Genomic DNA, 15696 nt, shown 5'->3' on the forward strand with positions numbered 1-15696 from the left:
CCTTTTGCTTGCTCCCCTCTTGGTCCTTCAGAGCCTAGATTTGCTATGCTTTCAGGCAAAATGCTGAGCCCATCTTTTCGCTCAGACTTCTGTGGGGGAGGTGGGATCTGGTTTGGAATATGGGAGTTTATTTTATATTTAGCTGTCAAGGTGGGATGAGTAATTTTATTTACATTGTATTTTTAATTTGTCTGTTTAAGTTCTTATGACACCCATCACTGTAGTTTGACTGACTATACTGACAGTGTATTTGTCTTCGCAATAACCCTGTGAAATGGATGTATTACTTCTGGAACAGGCACGTGATGGAAGCCTATAGAGGCTTATGGAAATTTAAATAAATATTTTTCTGACTTTGAATACTTCTATTCTTTTTGTTCAATGTAAGTGTCTATTTCATGATAACATCAAAGAAGACTGAAGAGCATAAATCAAGGAGTACTGAGGAAGGTCAAATTTGATCAACAGGCCTTAGCTGTTTTCTGTTTGGTGTGACTGTGTAACATCAAATATACAAAACCTATTGGGCCTGAATCTACACTGTCTTTTAACTTGTGTCGTCATACCTGTGCAAAATGGGTATAAAACTAACTCTCAGCCATATGGTTAGTAGTCTGTGTGCTATGCTACAGTTGTGATTCAAATTTCAATTCAAATTTGAATAGTATTGACTGTTTGTTTGCAGTGATCATGGAACTTATTTGTAGAATTTTAATCTTCTAGAACAAAGATGTGACTTCCCAATGGCTTTTGATGGTTTTGCTATGCAGAGTATAGTCATTAAGGAACATAATAGCTATAAACATCAGATATATTTCAGTACATGCTTTAAGAATGTACTGAACTAGGCATCTTGGTTCCCTCATTTATTCTACTACAGAACATCATGTGCAAGATCTATCATAGTGTCCACAAATTCTTAACTGAGGTCAAAGTGAATTACAAGTAGTATATTATAGTTTGTATTATATGTTAAATGTCAAGTTTCTCAATGGAACCCTACAGACAACTATATACAAGAAGCCCACATATCACCACACTTACCTTCATAAATCCTGTAACCACCCAAACACACCAAGAAATTTGTTACCTCCATCCAGGCACTCAGATACCACAGAATATGCTCTGAGGAAAATGTCTAGAATACACACCTTAAGAGACTCAAAACCACCTTCACCAAACAAGGACGCTCCATCAAAGAAGTAGAACAGGCCACCCAAATACCCCGAGAGAACTTGCTTCAACACAGAAATAAAACCCCCTCCGACCACACACTCCTAGTTGTCACCTACCAATCCACACTCGAACCCATACAGGGTATCATCAAACAACTACAACCCATAGTCGATGGGGACCCCATCATGAAAAATCTTTTCTGAACCCCCTATTCTGGCCTTCAAATAACCCTCCAACCTCCTCCATCAGACCAGGATACACCCATACAAAGTGGCACCAGACCCTGCCAGAACAGATGCAAAACCTGCAGACATATCTTCACTGCTACAATGATCAATGGTCCACACAACACACATTTCAAGATCCCTGGGTCCTACACATGCCTATCACAACATTTGGTGTACCTCATCCAGTGCGCTAAATGCCCCAATAGCAACTGTGGGTGAAACCATACAATCAATACACTCTCAAATGAACTCACACAGGAAAATGATAAAAGACAAAAACACCATGTCGCCTGTGTGTGAACACTTTTCACAAAGTGCTCACTCTATATCTGACCTCTCAGTACTCATCCTTTAAGGATACCTGCACCACACTTCCAAAAGATGAGCCTGGGAGGTTAAATTCATAACTTTGCTAGATACTAAAAATCATGGACTGAATAGAGACACTGGATTTGTGTCTTATTACAATAATCTGTAACCCACTAACCACCTCGCTTCAGCTGCTTTCCCCACTCCTTCCTCCCCCTTCCTTTCCGCCCTGTGACTAGGGGGTGTTAATGTGTCTCTTCACCTTGAATATTCCCTTCAAATGTGTTAACTACTTATGCTAAACAATCTGTTCCACCTTGTATTTAGTAGGGAGTTAGTTTCTGAGACCTGAAGAAGAGCTCTGTGTAAGCTCGAAAGTTTGTCTCTCTCACTAACAGAAGTTGGTCCAATAAAAGATATTACCTCATCCCCTTGTCTCCTTAATATCCTGGTACCAACATGGCTACAACAACAGTGCATATAAGTTTCCCACAAAGCCTTCTACTCCTATTCTATTCCTGGGATGATTTTAATAATGCTAATAAGTTTTGAACAGCATTATTACATAATAGGTGACAATCCTGGAATCTTATCTTTGTGACACTCTGAAGCCTAGAATGTCTGTCAGTGTGAAGCAATGGAAACATCTATGAGCGTGGTTGAGAGCTTTTTTTCTGTTCAGAATATCAGCAAATTCAATCATCACTGGGATTCACAGTCCATTAACATCAAGTTCTTAATTTATCAGCCATTTTGATTTTACAAAATATATCCAAGCAACAGCAAGTCATGTATCTATGCCATGTTTGGTTGAGTTATCTCTGACCTATCACTACTCCTACTCTATAGCTAACTTGCATGCAACAGTTTCATTGGTTGTATGAGGAAGACTGAACAGATGGCGGATTACTTGGCCCAAATGCTGCACCCAGCGACGCCGACTTTCTAATCTGCTGGGGAGTGCTCAATCCCCCAGCTCTGCCTCAGGCCATGCCCCCACTCCACCCCTTTCCACCCCATCTCTTCCTACCCCCTCTCCTGAGCATGCCCGGCCCTCACTCCTCCCCTCCCTACCCCCCCAGCACCTCTGGCACGCTGCAGAACAGCTGATTGTGGCAGGCAGGATGGGGAGCGGAGGGGAGCACTCATGTAGTCGGTGCCTATGGCTGCACCCATGCAACAGCACTGGCTTTCAGATATTAGTACATGTATAATGAGTGGATGACTTCATGTTTGACTGCATTTTTCTGAGTAACATAGATCTACCATAGAGTGGCTACTTTTTCTATTTCTTCTAATGTCATCAATATAATATAAAAGGGATTTTGCTAATGTTTCACAAAGTGATACATGAAGTCTGTCCTAAAACAAAAGATGAACCCTTATAATTTATTATCTGGTTAAAAGGTAGCTTCAACAATATGACACTAGCTTTCCTGTCCCAGTGTACAAACAAAATAAGAACATTACAATTTCTTAGCTAAATTGGTTTTTAGAATATCAAAACTTTTATTTCTCAACAGATGTAAGAAACATGAATGGAAGGGACCTTCGAACGTTCATTACAACTCACAGGACTAGTGACATAGGTATATCTATTTGAGTTTTTATTCCAGTTTAACTGTTCTATCACAGTCTACAATATAACAATATTTATAAGCTACTGTGTACAATTACATACAATTATGAATGGCACTATAACATTCTGATCTTTGGTATTAAAAAAACCTCTTTTATGATAGAAGATATCATCTGGGGTCATTTTGGAAGCCATTGGGTTTTTTCTTTCGCATTTTATTTATTGTGCTCCTTTGCCAGCTGTAATATGTAAATGTCATAAGATCTGGTTTGTTACTAGGTAAATGTTGTTCATAAAATTATTTGTATTACCTTAGCACCTAGAAGCTAGGTACTAAGGTACAAACACAGAACAAAAAGAAGGTCTCTGCCCCCCAAAAGCTAAGTATAAGGGACAACAGATGGATACTGATAGGGGAGTACTAGAAAACAATGGGAAAATATTGGTCAGTGTAGTAGGCAGAGGTCTCAGATTACTACTGGCCTAACCATTGTCAAGTTTTTTGTAGGCATCACAGCAAAGGAGAGCATTAAAGAGGATAATGAGGTAGCTTTGCTGATGTTTACATTAGCATTTTATGTGGTGCTCCTTTGCAACACATACCTCAATATTGGAAGCATCACCCCATGTCATTTTATTTTTAATAATCCATCAGAAGGTATGTTGACACCAAAACATAATAGCAAGCTTTGCTAAATAAGGTAACCTAATGGGATGGGCCTTTTCTTTCCAATCCCTCCTGCATTGAAATCTTGTGTAGGCAGATCCCATTGACTTGAAGGAGTGAATTTTTGAAGCATGATTAAAAGAAGAGGGTGGAGGCTGGGTTTAGAAGGGGGTTCCAGGCATAGGCTACATGAAAGAAGGCACAAAGAAAGGTGTAGAAGAAGGACATGAATAACACAAGCTTCTTAGGGTGAGCAGCAAGGATGTGTAGACTGGAAGGAAATGCGGGTAGAAATATAAAAAGGGAATAAGTTGTGGAGAGCTAGGAAAAGATTACTTCAGTCTCCACCACTGTCATTTCTTGAGCACATGAAAAAAATATATTTAGAAAGAAAATTTCCAGGATGATGGAGGCTTATTACCTGGGGTTGGCATACAATATTATTGCCTTTACCAAACATTAGTAATGGAACAAATATTTTTCAGGTGTTTAATGTAGATCCTGATAAGTAATTATTTCATGGTTGGCAGAAGCATACGTACCTTTATATGTTTCCTTAGTGGTCTCTTTTAATGTATCTTTCTGTGTGAAATGGATGACTGTTAAAGTTCAAGCTCAAAAAAATGAGTGTAGTCTCTCCCATTTCCCCCTGTCCCCTTTCTTTATCCTCTCCCTTTTCTGCCTGTCTGTTAAGTCTCTCCATGGACTCACTTTCTGTTCTTATTCATCTGATACTCCACATTCATTATTACCTCCTCTGCTATTTTTTCCCTTTTTACTTGCCCTCTCACACTGTCGTCATCCCAGATACCCTCTCTCTCACTTAGATTGTTTAGGTGTGAGAGAGGTGAGAGACTGAAGGGAGGGTATTATTCCATTGAAGTTGAGTTGTACCAAGGATGTGTTTTTGCCATCAGTGTCTAAAACTGATTAGCAGTACCACAAAGCAACAGGCAGTGGCTGGGATTTTCAAAGGAGCCTCAGGAAGTTGGATGCCTAATTCCCTTAAGCTTCCACTCCCATAGGCTCATTTGAAAATCCCAGTCAATGTGTCTTGTATCTACCTGCTTGTCTGGATCTTTTAAACGGTGACTGTAGGAATCCAGAAGTCAGATGTTAAAACCTATGTTGCATGCAGTAGGAATTAATTATGTTGTCCTTGAAGTCTGATGGCTTCCCAGATATTCAAAGAAAGTAAATTTATTCCCCCCTCTCCCCAAGTCTACATAATTCAGAATAATGAATTAAATATAGTGGAAAATGTTTTCTGTTCTTGTATTGGAAAATCAGTCTGATATATAGCTGAAATAACTCGGTTTCTATAATTCATTCCAGTCATATGTAAATAGAACTATTCACTTGACATCTTAGAAGTGATACTGATTCCTTAATTCAGAGTTCATGATAAATATGTCTGAGTAGTTATGAACCAGGAATAACTAAAAGTACATTGTAGCCTGTGTTTTTCTATTATTTTATTAGAATTTACTAAAATTCCAGCAAACTTAATTTAAACTTAATATTATTTATTTATCTGCATTCCAGTAGAGCTTAGGATCTGTAGTCATGAACCAGAACTCATTGTGCTCCTTATGTTAATTTTTGGTGTTGATTGCCAATATCATTGACAAATTGTGAAACTGTTTATGATATCATTTTTACCAGTTTGGAGCTCAGTTTATTTCAGTAGTTACTCCTGATTTGACACTAAAGTGGAATGAAAATCAGATCCACTGAACACAAATTACTTTTAATGTGTAACTATTTTCCTAATATTTTCTTAGCAAAATCATGTGTTTTAAGTACAATACTCTCAATCATCCTGTGAGTTAAGCTTTAATTTTGTGTCCAACATTTAAAAAATGTTTCTACACAATTTGAAATGACTTTTTTATGTTAAAAATAGATAATCTGGTTGTTCGTATGAAAAATGGTCTTTTCAGCCAGAAGTATAAACCTGTTGACTATAAACATCTACATGCACTTACTGAAGAAAAGAAAAAAGCATCTGCTAATATACAATTAAAGGTAAGCTGTTTTTTATTCCTAGTAGAATTCATTTTTTCTGTATAATAATCTTCTCTTAGCTGCTTCAGTTTGTTATTTGTATTGTGGTCTGCTTAGAGGCCTGTATCAGGGACTGGGCCCATTGTTAAGCACCTTACATATATATAATGAAAAGAAGGTCCCTGCCCCAAGAAGCTTACAGTCTAAGTATATGACAAGGGACAACAAATGCATGGGAGGAGGAGAAAGGTAACAGTGTGTTATTATGATTAGTGCAATAAACAGTGGTTACAGCACTCTGAATTTGAAGGAGGACAATATGCTGATTTTCTTTTTATGAGGAGCTTCCCCATGCATAGAGGTCTGCATGAAAGAAAATGCAAAGAAGGGGTATTAAGGAAAGTTGGACTGATGGGTAATAAAGGCTAGTATCCTTGGCAGAGCAGAGGTGAGGGCTGACAACTTGATATCTAATGAGAAATGTTCAGTAGACTCAAATCATGAAAGGTCTTAAAAGTAAAGACAAGTACCTGTGTTTGTCATAAAAAGAAGAAGCTCCTGGAGAAGTACCTGTATTAGTGGTGGAAAATGAGGAGCTCATGGGGAGATGCAAAGAGAGAGATGGAGATAACATAGTCAATGTGATGAACCAAATAGATGAGAATTACAGAAGTGTTTTAAATCGTTTTAAGAGCAAGATGGCATTTGTGGGAAGGCCAGAAAAGAGGCAGTGACTTCATATATTAACTACTGCAATGAGGACCTGGGCCTGAGTTTTAGCTTTGGGATGAAGAGTAAATATGAGAGATGCTGTAGTGTAGGAAGAAGTGGCAAGAGTTAGACATGATCTGGATCTGTCTAATTCCAGAATAGGCACTCACATGTTATTGTGATGGGGGATATATAATATAGGTAAAATGTAGGGTGGGGGCAGAGACTTAGTGAAGTATTTTACGGACTTCTTGAATAGAAATATTGTAAACTGAACATTCGCTATATGTTAATGTATGCTTTACTTAACAAGTAAGTGGATAAGTGGTTTCTAACAATTTGAAAACAGCATTAGCTGCAATTAAACAAGGTTCATATATAAATAAGTAGCAATATCTTGCTTTAAGATATCTCTAGACAGACAGGGAAAACTGGCTAGTATAAAAACCATTAAAGAGAGAAAAAGAGTTAAACAAAAAATACTGGACATCAATATCAGAGCAGGTTTTCCCCCCAAAAACCTAAAGAAGATGTTGGTATCCTGCGTTTGTGTGTATGGTCTTTTCTTTTTTCTTTTCTTTTGTTTTCTTTTCTTTTCCTTTTGTTTTGTTTTCTTTTCTTTTCCTTCCCATTCCTTTTCCTGAAAACTTTCCTCATCTGTACCTTAATGTAATATTAATATCAATAATTTAATGTACAGCTCTCCTCTGAAGAATGACTTTGTAAAAATGGTACTTAATTCTCCCAAAGCTGTATTAGAGAGGAAATGTACTTTTCACAAAAATAAGTTATTGCTCTGAATACATAGGATGCAGATCTGCTGACCAAGATGTCAATTTTTTCAGTCACCTTTCAGAGTAGAACCACACTTTAAGCCCTGCACTATATATTTCTACATTTCTCCCATTTTGGAGGTGCATATTAAGACTATATTTTGGCTTTCTCCCAACATTCCCTAAAGTCTTACAGAGGAAACTCAGGAGATTTTGGTGAATTAGCCCCAAAAGACTACAAGAACAGCTGAGTTTAAAAATAGTGGCTAAATTAAGTTCTAATCCCACTGTTTAGTTACAGTATGGTTTGTTCTGGCTTGCATTGATGGGTCAGAATCGTCTTATAAAGAGGATAAAAATGTAGCTGAGTCCCTAGACCTCTACCTCGAATAAAGCACTTCTTTCACACCTACTTGAAAAGTGGTTTGGTCTTTTCTACAAAGGTTCAATTAAACCATATTATATCACTGGAAAGCCACAATAAATCTTAAACATTGTTATATTCTGTTTCATAAGGTTGCTGAGACATGGAAATTGTCTTGCACTGTATTGTGGTTAATTTTGCATGCTTTTTTTTGTACTCAAGTAATTTAAGGAGATTCTTGGATTCATGAGATATCAAGGGTGTCCAGACATACGTGGTTTGATTTTTAGCTTGCAAAGAACTTGGCATAAAAGGAAAAACTGTGCTTTCTATGAGGAAAAGAAAATATACCAGACTCCATAATGTTTTTTAAAAATCACATTTTAAGAAAATAACTTTTAATCCTGGAGAGAGGATGTGGATATTCTGGAAGACTCCTGCCTGCCATTCAGGAGAATGTGCTGCTAGTTCTATATGGCTTCCTTCTTTCCTTTGCAGTTGCTAATAGATTCTTCAGCACAAATATAAAGGTCAGGTACAGAAAAACACAGAAGTAATAATTCCTTGTAAAAGTAGGGCTTTTTTTGGTTTATGGCAGTTTTTACTGATTATTGGTAGGTAATAAAGGTAATAAAATTAAATTTCAAAAGAAACTGACATCAGTCATTCACTATAATAGTTTCTTTTGGGTTAGGACTATTGTTACATAGAGCACAAAAGAAAACTAAATCATTATGAACTATGCTCACCCTCTCCTCCCACAGTAACATCCAATGTGGCTATATTGTTTTTTCCCAGATAACTGCAAGTGCAGTAAGACAGTACATCCCTGGGTTTCATCCCTCCTAATGTGGCCTGATCATTGTCAGCCCAAACTTCACCAATTACTCTGCATAAATCCCAATCTCATGGAAGGCCTTCCATAGAGCTCTTGGGAAGGGCAGGGGAGATGCCGTGCTGCAGAAGCAGCTGATTCCCAACTTCTATGTGGGAGGGATGTGCCCGCATGAGTGGATCTTGTCTGGCAAACGCAAGGCCTGATTCTGAGTCTTTATTTGAGTAAACTTCCCAAAGAAGTCAATGGGAAATTTTGTCTAAAAATTGCAGGATAAAGTCCTGTTTAGAAGATTAAGGAGTTCTTGTAGATTGCAATTCAGAATTTCAGTGACCAGCACTTAATAAATGTAATACGTTACTTAGCAAAGTAACCTTATCAGGGCCAGCTCTGGCTTTTTTGCCGCCCCAAGCAAAAAAACCAAAACAACCCGTGCGGGGTGGCTGGAGTCAGGGTGCCAGGGGCAGTGGAGTGCGTGCTCCGGCTAGCGGAGGGGAGAGGGAGGGAGGGGGGGAGAGAGAAAAGGGGGGCGGCCAGGGCTTCCTTCAGCCGGGGCACTCGCCACTTGGCCCCTCCCGCCTCACCACCTGCCGGGAGGGCTCCACGCCGCTCTGGTTGGCGGGGAAGGAAGGACGCGGGCTGCCCTGCCGGGCTTGCTGCAGACCTGGCACCGGTTGGGGCAGACAACGCGTGCAGCCCACTCCCAGCAGGGCGCTCCCCTCCTCCACGCTGCCGCCCCCTACAGGGTGGCCGGAGCGGCGAACCAAAAAAAAAAAAAGAAAGGAAAAAAAAAGGGGGGGGCGTGCGTGCCACCCTAGGATTGGACGGAATGTCACCCCTTAGAATCTGCCACCCCAAGCACGAGCTTGCTCCGCTGGTGCCTGGAGCTGGCCCTGAACCTTAGGTTTTTATGTGGTATGTTGTATTTTTGCTTTATGCATTTTAGTTATCTTTTGCGGATGTTATTTGTCAAACCTTAATCAGAATATATGCAGTATTGTCTGTTGGGCCTCAGGACAAGGAAAGGAATCTTGCAAAAAGAAGTTGTGAGCAAAGAGGTGACATTGAATGAGAGCAGGAATACTTGTCTCCTTTATAGTATAGTTTCTTTTAATGAAAGAAGAACAGGAGTACTTGTGGCACCTTAGAGACTAGTCTCTAAGGTGCCACAAGTACTCCTGTTCTTCTTTTTGCGGATACAGACTAACACGGCTGTTACTCTGAAACTTTCCTTTAATGGTACGGGTATAATTTATCAAAAGAGTTGGCAGATATTATTACTTCATCAGCTGGTAGCATAGAATTCTGTTGAGCTCATTCAAACTTAAAACTAAATTTTAGTCTTATGTCTTTTGGTATTTCATTTTTCACAAGTCTCTTCCAGTCAAGTAGGCGGTAAAACTGTACATTGAAACCTGCACAATATCAAAAAGGTGTTCCCCTATGTTGCTTTTTTTGTTAAGGGCTATGAATGTTTAACTCATGGTCTCCCAGTTCTCAGCTCAGCATACCTTTTCCTTACTTGATAGGGGGGGTCTCTTTTTCCCCCTCTTTGGGTCTGTCAGAGGAGTAGTGGTTGGGGCTCCCAGAGGAAAGGAGATACAAGCTCCAGTGATGGTAGCTCACAAGACTGTCAAAGTTGTCTGACTTTGACAAAGGGGCCTTTGCTTTGAGCAGCCATGGCTGGAACAGTGGAACAGATTTGTTGTTTGACAAGCTGACCCTGGCCCTCAGAATGTGGGCACTGTTGTGCTGGACTGAAGGAGGATAATAACAGACACACTGAGGCTCCCTTTCCACTATAATTTGCTTCTCCTGGTCCTCTGTACTCTGCTGTTTCCCTTTCCTCCATATCCCACAGCATAGAGAAGCTGAGGGAAATTTTGTCTCCCATTCCATCCAAAACCTCCCTACTCTTGCTGTATTCAATCCTCCCTTCTCCCCCCTCTCCCTCCAAAAAAAACCTCCGTACACAAAAACTTTATTTAAAAGGGATTAATTAGTTTGTTAAATTTGACATCCACTCCCCAAGACAAATCATTAAAAGCAAGGAAATGCCAAATTAGGGGACTCTTCTTAACTATACCCTAATCCCCACTCAGGACATTTCTTTTGACAGCGACAGGCTCTGCGCCTTCACAATGAACTTCCTCCTTCCTTCAACAGATGAGGGAAAACACAGCATGTTTATTTACTTCACCTTTGTCACAGATCCTACTGAGTGCCCCTTCCTGGCCATGCATTAGAACTGCTGTGAGGGAAATCCAAGCCCCAGGATGTTTCAAGCCCCAAACTCACGGTCCAGCCCGGAGCCCCACTGCCCAGCGCTGAATTTATTGGAATTTTGTACAAGTCACTGAGTCTCTGTGACAGAGTTGTAGCCTTAATTATAGTGGATCACAAACGGAATATGACCCAACAATCTGATGTAGTTACAAAAAAGACAAATATCATTCTGGGATGTATTAATAGGAATCATATGTAAGACATGGAAGGTAATTATTCCATTCTATTTGGCACTGGAAATGTGTCATCTGGAATACTGTGTCCAGTTTTGTATGCCATACTTCAAGAAAGATGTGGATAAATTGGAGAGTCCAGAGGAGAGGAACAAAAATGACAAAAGGTTTAGAAAACCTGACCTATGAGAAAAGGTTGAAAGAATTGGACATGTTTAGTATAGAGAAGAGAAGGCTTACGGGGGGAACCTGATAAGTCTTCATATACGTTAAGCAGTGTTATAAAAAGGATTGTGATCAATTGTTCCCCATTGCCATAAAGGAGAACACAGTAGTGTAGCTGGGGGGAAGTATTCTGCTTAGTTTGCAGCAAGGGAGGCGTAGGTTAGATGTTAAGAAAAACTTCCTAATTATAAGAATAGTTTAACTGGAACAGGTTATCTAGAGAGGTTTTAGAATTCCTGTCATTGGAGGTTTATAAGAACAGATTAGACAAACATCTGTTAGGGATGATCTATGTCAGTGGTTCTCAAACTTTTGTATTGGTGACCCCTTTCGGCAAGCCTCAGAGTGTGATCCCCCCTTATATATTAAAAACACATTTTTTCATATTTAACACTATTCTAAATGCTGTAGGCAAAGCGGGTCTTGGTGGTGGAGGCTGACAGTTTGCAACCCCCGTATAATAATCCCCAGTTAAAGCCCCTCATCTATGTATACTTGGTCCTGCCTCAGTGCAGGGGGCTGGACTAGATGACCTTTCATGGTCCCTTCTCATTTCCATGATTTTTATATACTTGAAGTATGTTGTATTGTACTTCATCTTTTATATTCTCCTGAGGATGATGAAGATATCACTCCTTTATATCATTGTTTATATTAGAGTTTGTCTATGTGATGCTTTAAGTTTGCATTATAAGGATGTAAATTTTAGTCCATACTAGCACATTGCACACTAACTGGTCTGTGCAGATCCTGCTGGCACATCTAAAAGTTCCCTAGTACATGTTAATTGTTTGAAATGGGAGTCCATTCATGTGCACTAGGGAACTTTTAGTGCCTGCCAGCAGGGTTTACACAGGCCAGTTAGTGTGCAATACTAGTGTGCTAGTGTGGACTAAAATGTACACCCTTTAGGTGCAGACAAAAGCACTGTGTAGATAAGACTTGTGTGTATTAAATTAGGGCAGTTCTCATTAGTAAGCCTTCTTTTGGGCCAGATTGTGAAGCCCTTTTTCATGTTAGTAATCACTCTTAAGTAGCCCCTGTGACAGGTTCGGTCACAGAGACCCCCTTGGCATTGTCACCTGATGTGCTGGATTACTTCTGAGCCCATTTTCCCTGATGGCTTGGAACTTCAGAACCCTTCTTTGTTGAGCCAGACACGCTAGTCTGCCACAACACAGACCTAGGTCTGAACCCTCCCCCGCCTCCCTACCCCAAAGCTGCAGGCTTTAACTGAAAATCACTCAGCAGGTTAGCTAGCTCCAGCACCCAGACACGCAGCTCCCAGTGGGATCCAAACCCCAAATAAATCCATTTTACTCTGTATAAAGCTTATACAGGGTAAACGCATAAATTGTCCATCCTCTATAACACTGATAGAGAGATATGCACAGCTGTTTGCTCCCGCAGGTATTAATCACTTACACTGGGTTGGTTAATAAACAAAAGCGATTTTATTAAGTATAAAAGTAGAATTTAAGTGGTTTCAAGTAATAACAGACAGAACAAAGTAAGTTACCAAGCAAAATATAAGAAAACACGCAAGTCTAAGCCTAATACATTAAGAAACTGAATACAGGTAAATCTCACAGAGATGTTCCAATAGCTTCTTTCACAGAATAGACTTCTTCCTAGTCTGGGCCCAATCCTTTCCCCGGTACAGTTCTTGTTAGTTCCAGCTCAGGTGGTAACTAGGGGCTTTTTCATGACTTCAGCCCCCTTTGTTCTCTTCAACCCACTTTTATATCTTTGGCATAAGGCGGCAATCATTTGTCTCTCTCTGGGTTTCCACCCTTCCTTCTAAATGGAAAACCAACAGGTTTAAGATAGATTCCAGTATCATGTGACGTGTTCACATCTCCTGTGAGACTTCATTACTCACTGGCTGGCACCCAGGTATACAGGAAGGCTTACAAGTAAACAGAGCCATTTACAACCAATTGTCCTGGTCAGTGGGAGCCATCAAGATTCTAAACCACCATTAATGGCCCACACTTTGCATAATTACAATAGGACTTCAGAGTAATACTTCATATTTCTAGCTACAGATACAAGAATGATACATTCATACAAATAGGATTAACACACTCAGTAGATTATAAGCTTTGTAATGGTGCCTTACAAGAGACCTTTTGCATAAAGCATAGTTCAGTTACATTATATTCATACTCATAAGCATATTTCCATAAACATATGGAGTGCAACGTCACAGCCCCATTCACTTCAATAAGATTACATAAGTGCTCACAAATGTAAGTAAGAGCTCAACAGTCTGGCATTATATGAGGTGAAAGTAATTTGTAGAAAACTAAAAGTGACTCTCTGCTCGAAGATATTTTTAACTCAGCTATGTTTGAAAGACTTAAATATTTGCTAGTTTTTAAAGTGAAAAATATTAGTTTTAAAATAGGGTTTTTACTTTATCACTCGATGGATAAAAAGTTATGCTAGTTAACAAAGGGCAAAATTATCACTTGCCTTATCTGCCCTTGTAGGGACAGAAGAGTTATGAATTGTCTCCTTCCTCCCTTATGTGGACTGCTTGTATCACTGATCCAGTTGTGTGCACTGCGAAGGAGGAAGAGACAAGCGCCTAGGAGATAGGAGCAATTTCTCAATTTAGATCAAAATGTTGTTTCTCACTAGAGTTGGTTGAAAAGTGGAAATAATTTTTTGTGAAAAAAATCTGAAAACTTCATTTTTTTGTTCTACATATTTCCAATAGAAATGATTTTTCATTCATCAACATTCTTTGAACATTTTCAGCTAAAAAAAATTATTTTACATTGGCTGGGGGTGGGAGTGTCAACTTCCCTTCTTCCCCTTTTTCACTCTCTCTCTTTCGTCTCCCCTTCCCTTTTTCCATTTTGCCACTGAATAAGGGGAGTGGGAGCAGAAAGATTTAAAGGTGTGTGGGGGGGAATAATTTTAAAAAAGCACTGACTTTTTTTTGCTTTTCCTTTGTTTAATTTTCATCAAAAAATGGGAAAACTAAAGTAAAGCCTTCATGAAAATTTCCTACGTCATTTTTTATAAGAAAAATTTGTTTTAAATTTTCAGTCAGCTCTGTTTCTCACAAAGATGTGCTTGCGAGGGCACATAGGTTCATGCAACCTAATATCAACTGTTTATTTGGGGAAGCCATTTTGTAAATATACCAAACTAATTTCAATACTAGTAAGAATTTTTTCTTTTTCCTTTTTCACACAGGTTAAAAGAGTAGAACAAGTTTCAAAAACTAACAAAGAACAAATGCTGCTGAAACAGCACCACCAGATCTGGTGGCAAGAGCATAAACGACTGAGTGAGAACAGGTAATAACTGGGAAATCTTAGAGATTATAAAAGAAATACTTCGATAGCAAAAATGTTGGTATAGACTGCTTGTTTGAAAGAAAAAGTAACTCCTCGCTTAACGTTGTAGTTATGTTCCTGAAAAATGCGACTTTAAGCGAACGATGTTAAGCGAATCCAATTTCCCCATAAGAATTAATGTAAATAGGGGGGGTTAGGTTCCAGGGAAATATTTTTCACCAGACAAAAAACTATATATTATATAGATATACACACAGTATACGTTTTAAACAAAAAAATTAATACTATTCACAGCTATGATGATTGTGAAGCTTGGCTGAGGTGGTGAAGTTAGAGGGTGGAAGAGGGACGGATATTTCCCAGGGAATGCCTTGCTGCTAAATGATGAACTAGCACTCGGCTGAGCCCTCAAGGGTTAACACAGTGTTGTTAATGTAGCCTCTCACTCAAGGCAGCACGAACACGAGAGAGGGGAGACAGCATAGCAGACAGAGACAGACACACACCTTGTGTGTGGGAGAGAGAGAGAGATGCACACTGCCCCTTTAAGTAAGCTGACCCACTCTTAAGTGCATTGTCTTTTTAAGTGCATCAGGAAGTTCAGACAGCAGCTGCTGCCCCAAGCTCGCTCTGTCTCTCTCCGTCTGTGTCCCCTCCCTGCTGTATATGGAGAAGGGGTAAGCGGGGTGCAGGAGCAGGGGGGAGGGGGACACCCTGACATTATCCCCCCCCTTCCCTGTCTGCACAGCAAGCAGGAGTCTCTGGGAGCAGCTCCAAGGCAGAGGGCAGGAGCAGTACATGGCAGTGGGGGGAGGGACGGCTGAGCTGCCGATTGATAGCTTGCAGGGCGGCTGCAGCACAGGGAACTTAGGGGGAGCTGATAGGGGGGCTGCCGGTCCACCCTGGTTACAAGCCCCCACCAGCTAGCTGCAACGGGCTGCTCTTCCTGCAAGCAGTGGACAAAGCAGGCGGCTGCCAAACGATGTTAGAAGGGAGCATTGCACAACTTTAAACGAGCATGTTCCCTAATTGATCAGCAACGTAACAATG

General features: G+C 40.0%; 1 protein-coding gene across 1 annotated transcript in view; it reads left to right on the forward strand.

Moving 5' to 3' along the window:
• The window catches only part of CCDC148 (coiled-coil domain containing 148), a 130123-nt gene that overhangs the window by 29941 nt on the left and 84486 nt on the right, over window positions 1-15696 (forward strand). Inside the window, exons 3-5 of the mRNA XM_054043310.1 lie at window positions 3236-3301; window positions 5865-5986; window positions 14543-14646. Coding sequence (XP_053899285.1) covers window positions 3236-3301; window positions 5865-5986; window positions 14543-14646 — 292 coding nt within the window. The remainder of the gene's footprint in view (window positions 1-3235; window positions 3302-5864; window positions 5987-14542; window positions 14647-15696) is intronic.

The sequence above is a fragment of the Malaclemys terrapin genome, chromosome 11, assembly GCF_027887155.1.
Source record: "Malaclemys terrapin pileata isolate rMalTer1 chromosome 11, rMalTer1.hap1, whole genome shotgun sequence".
Lineage (NCBI taxonomy): Eukaryota > Metazoa > Chordata > Testudines > Emydidae > Malaclemys > Malaclemys terrapin.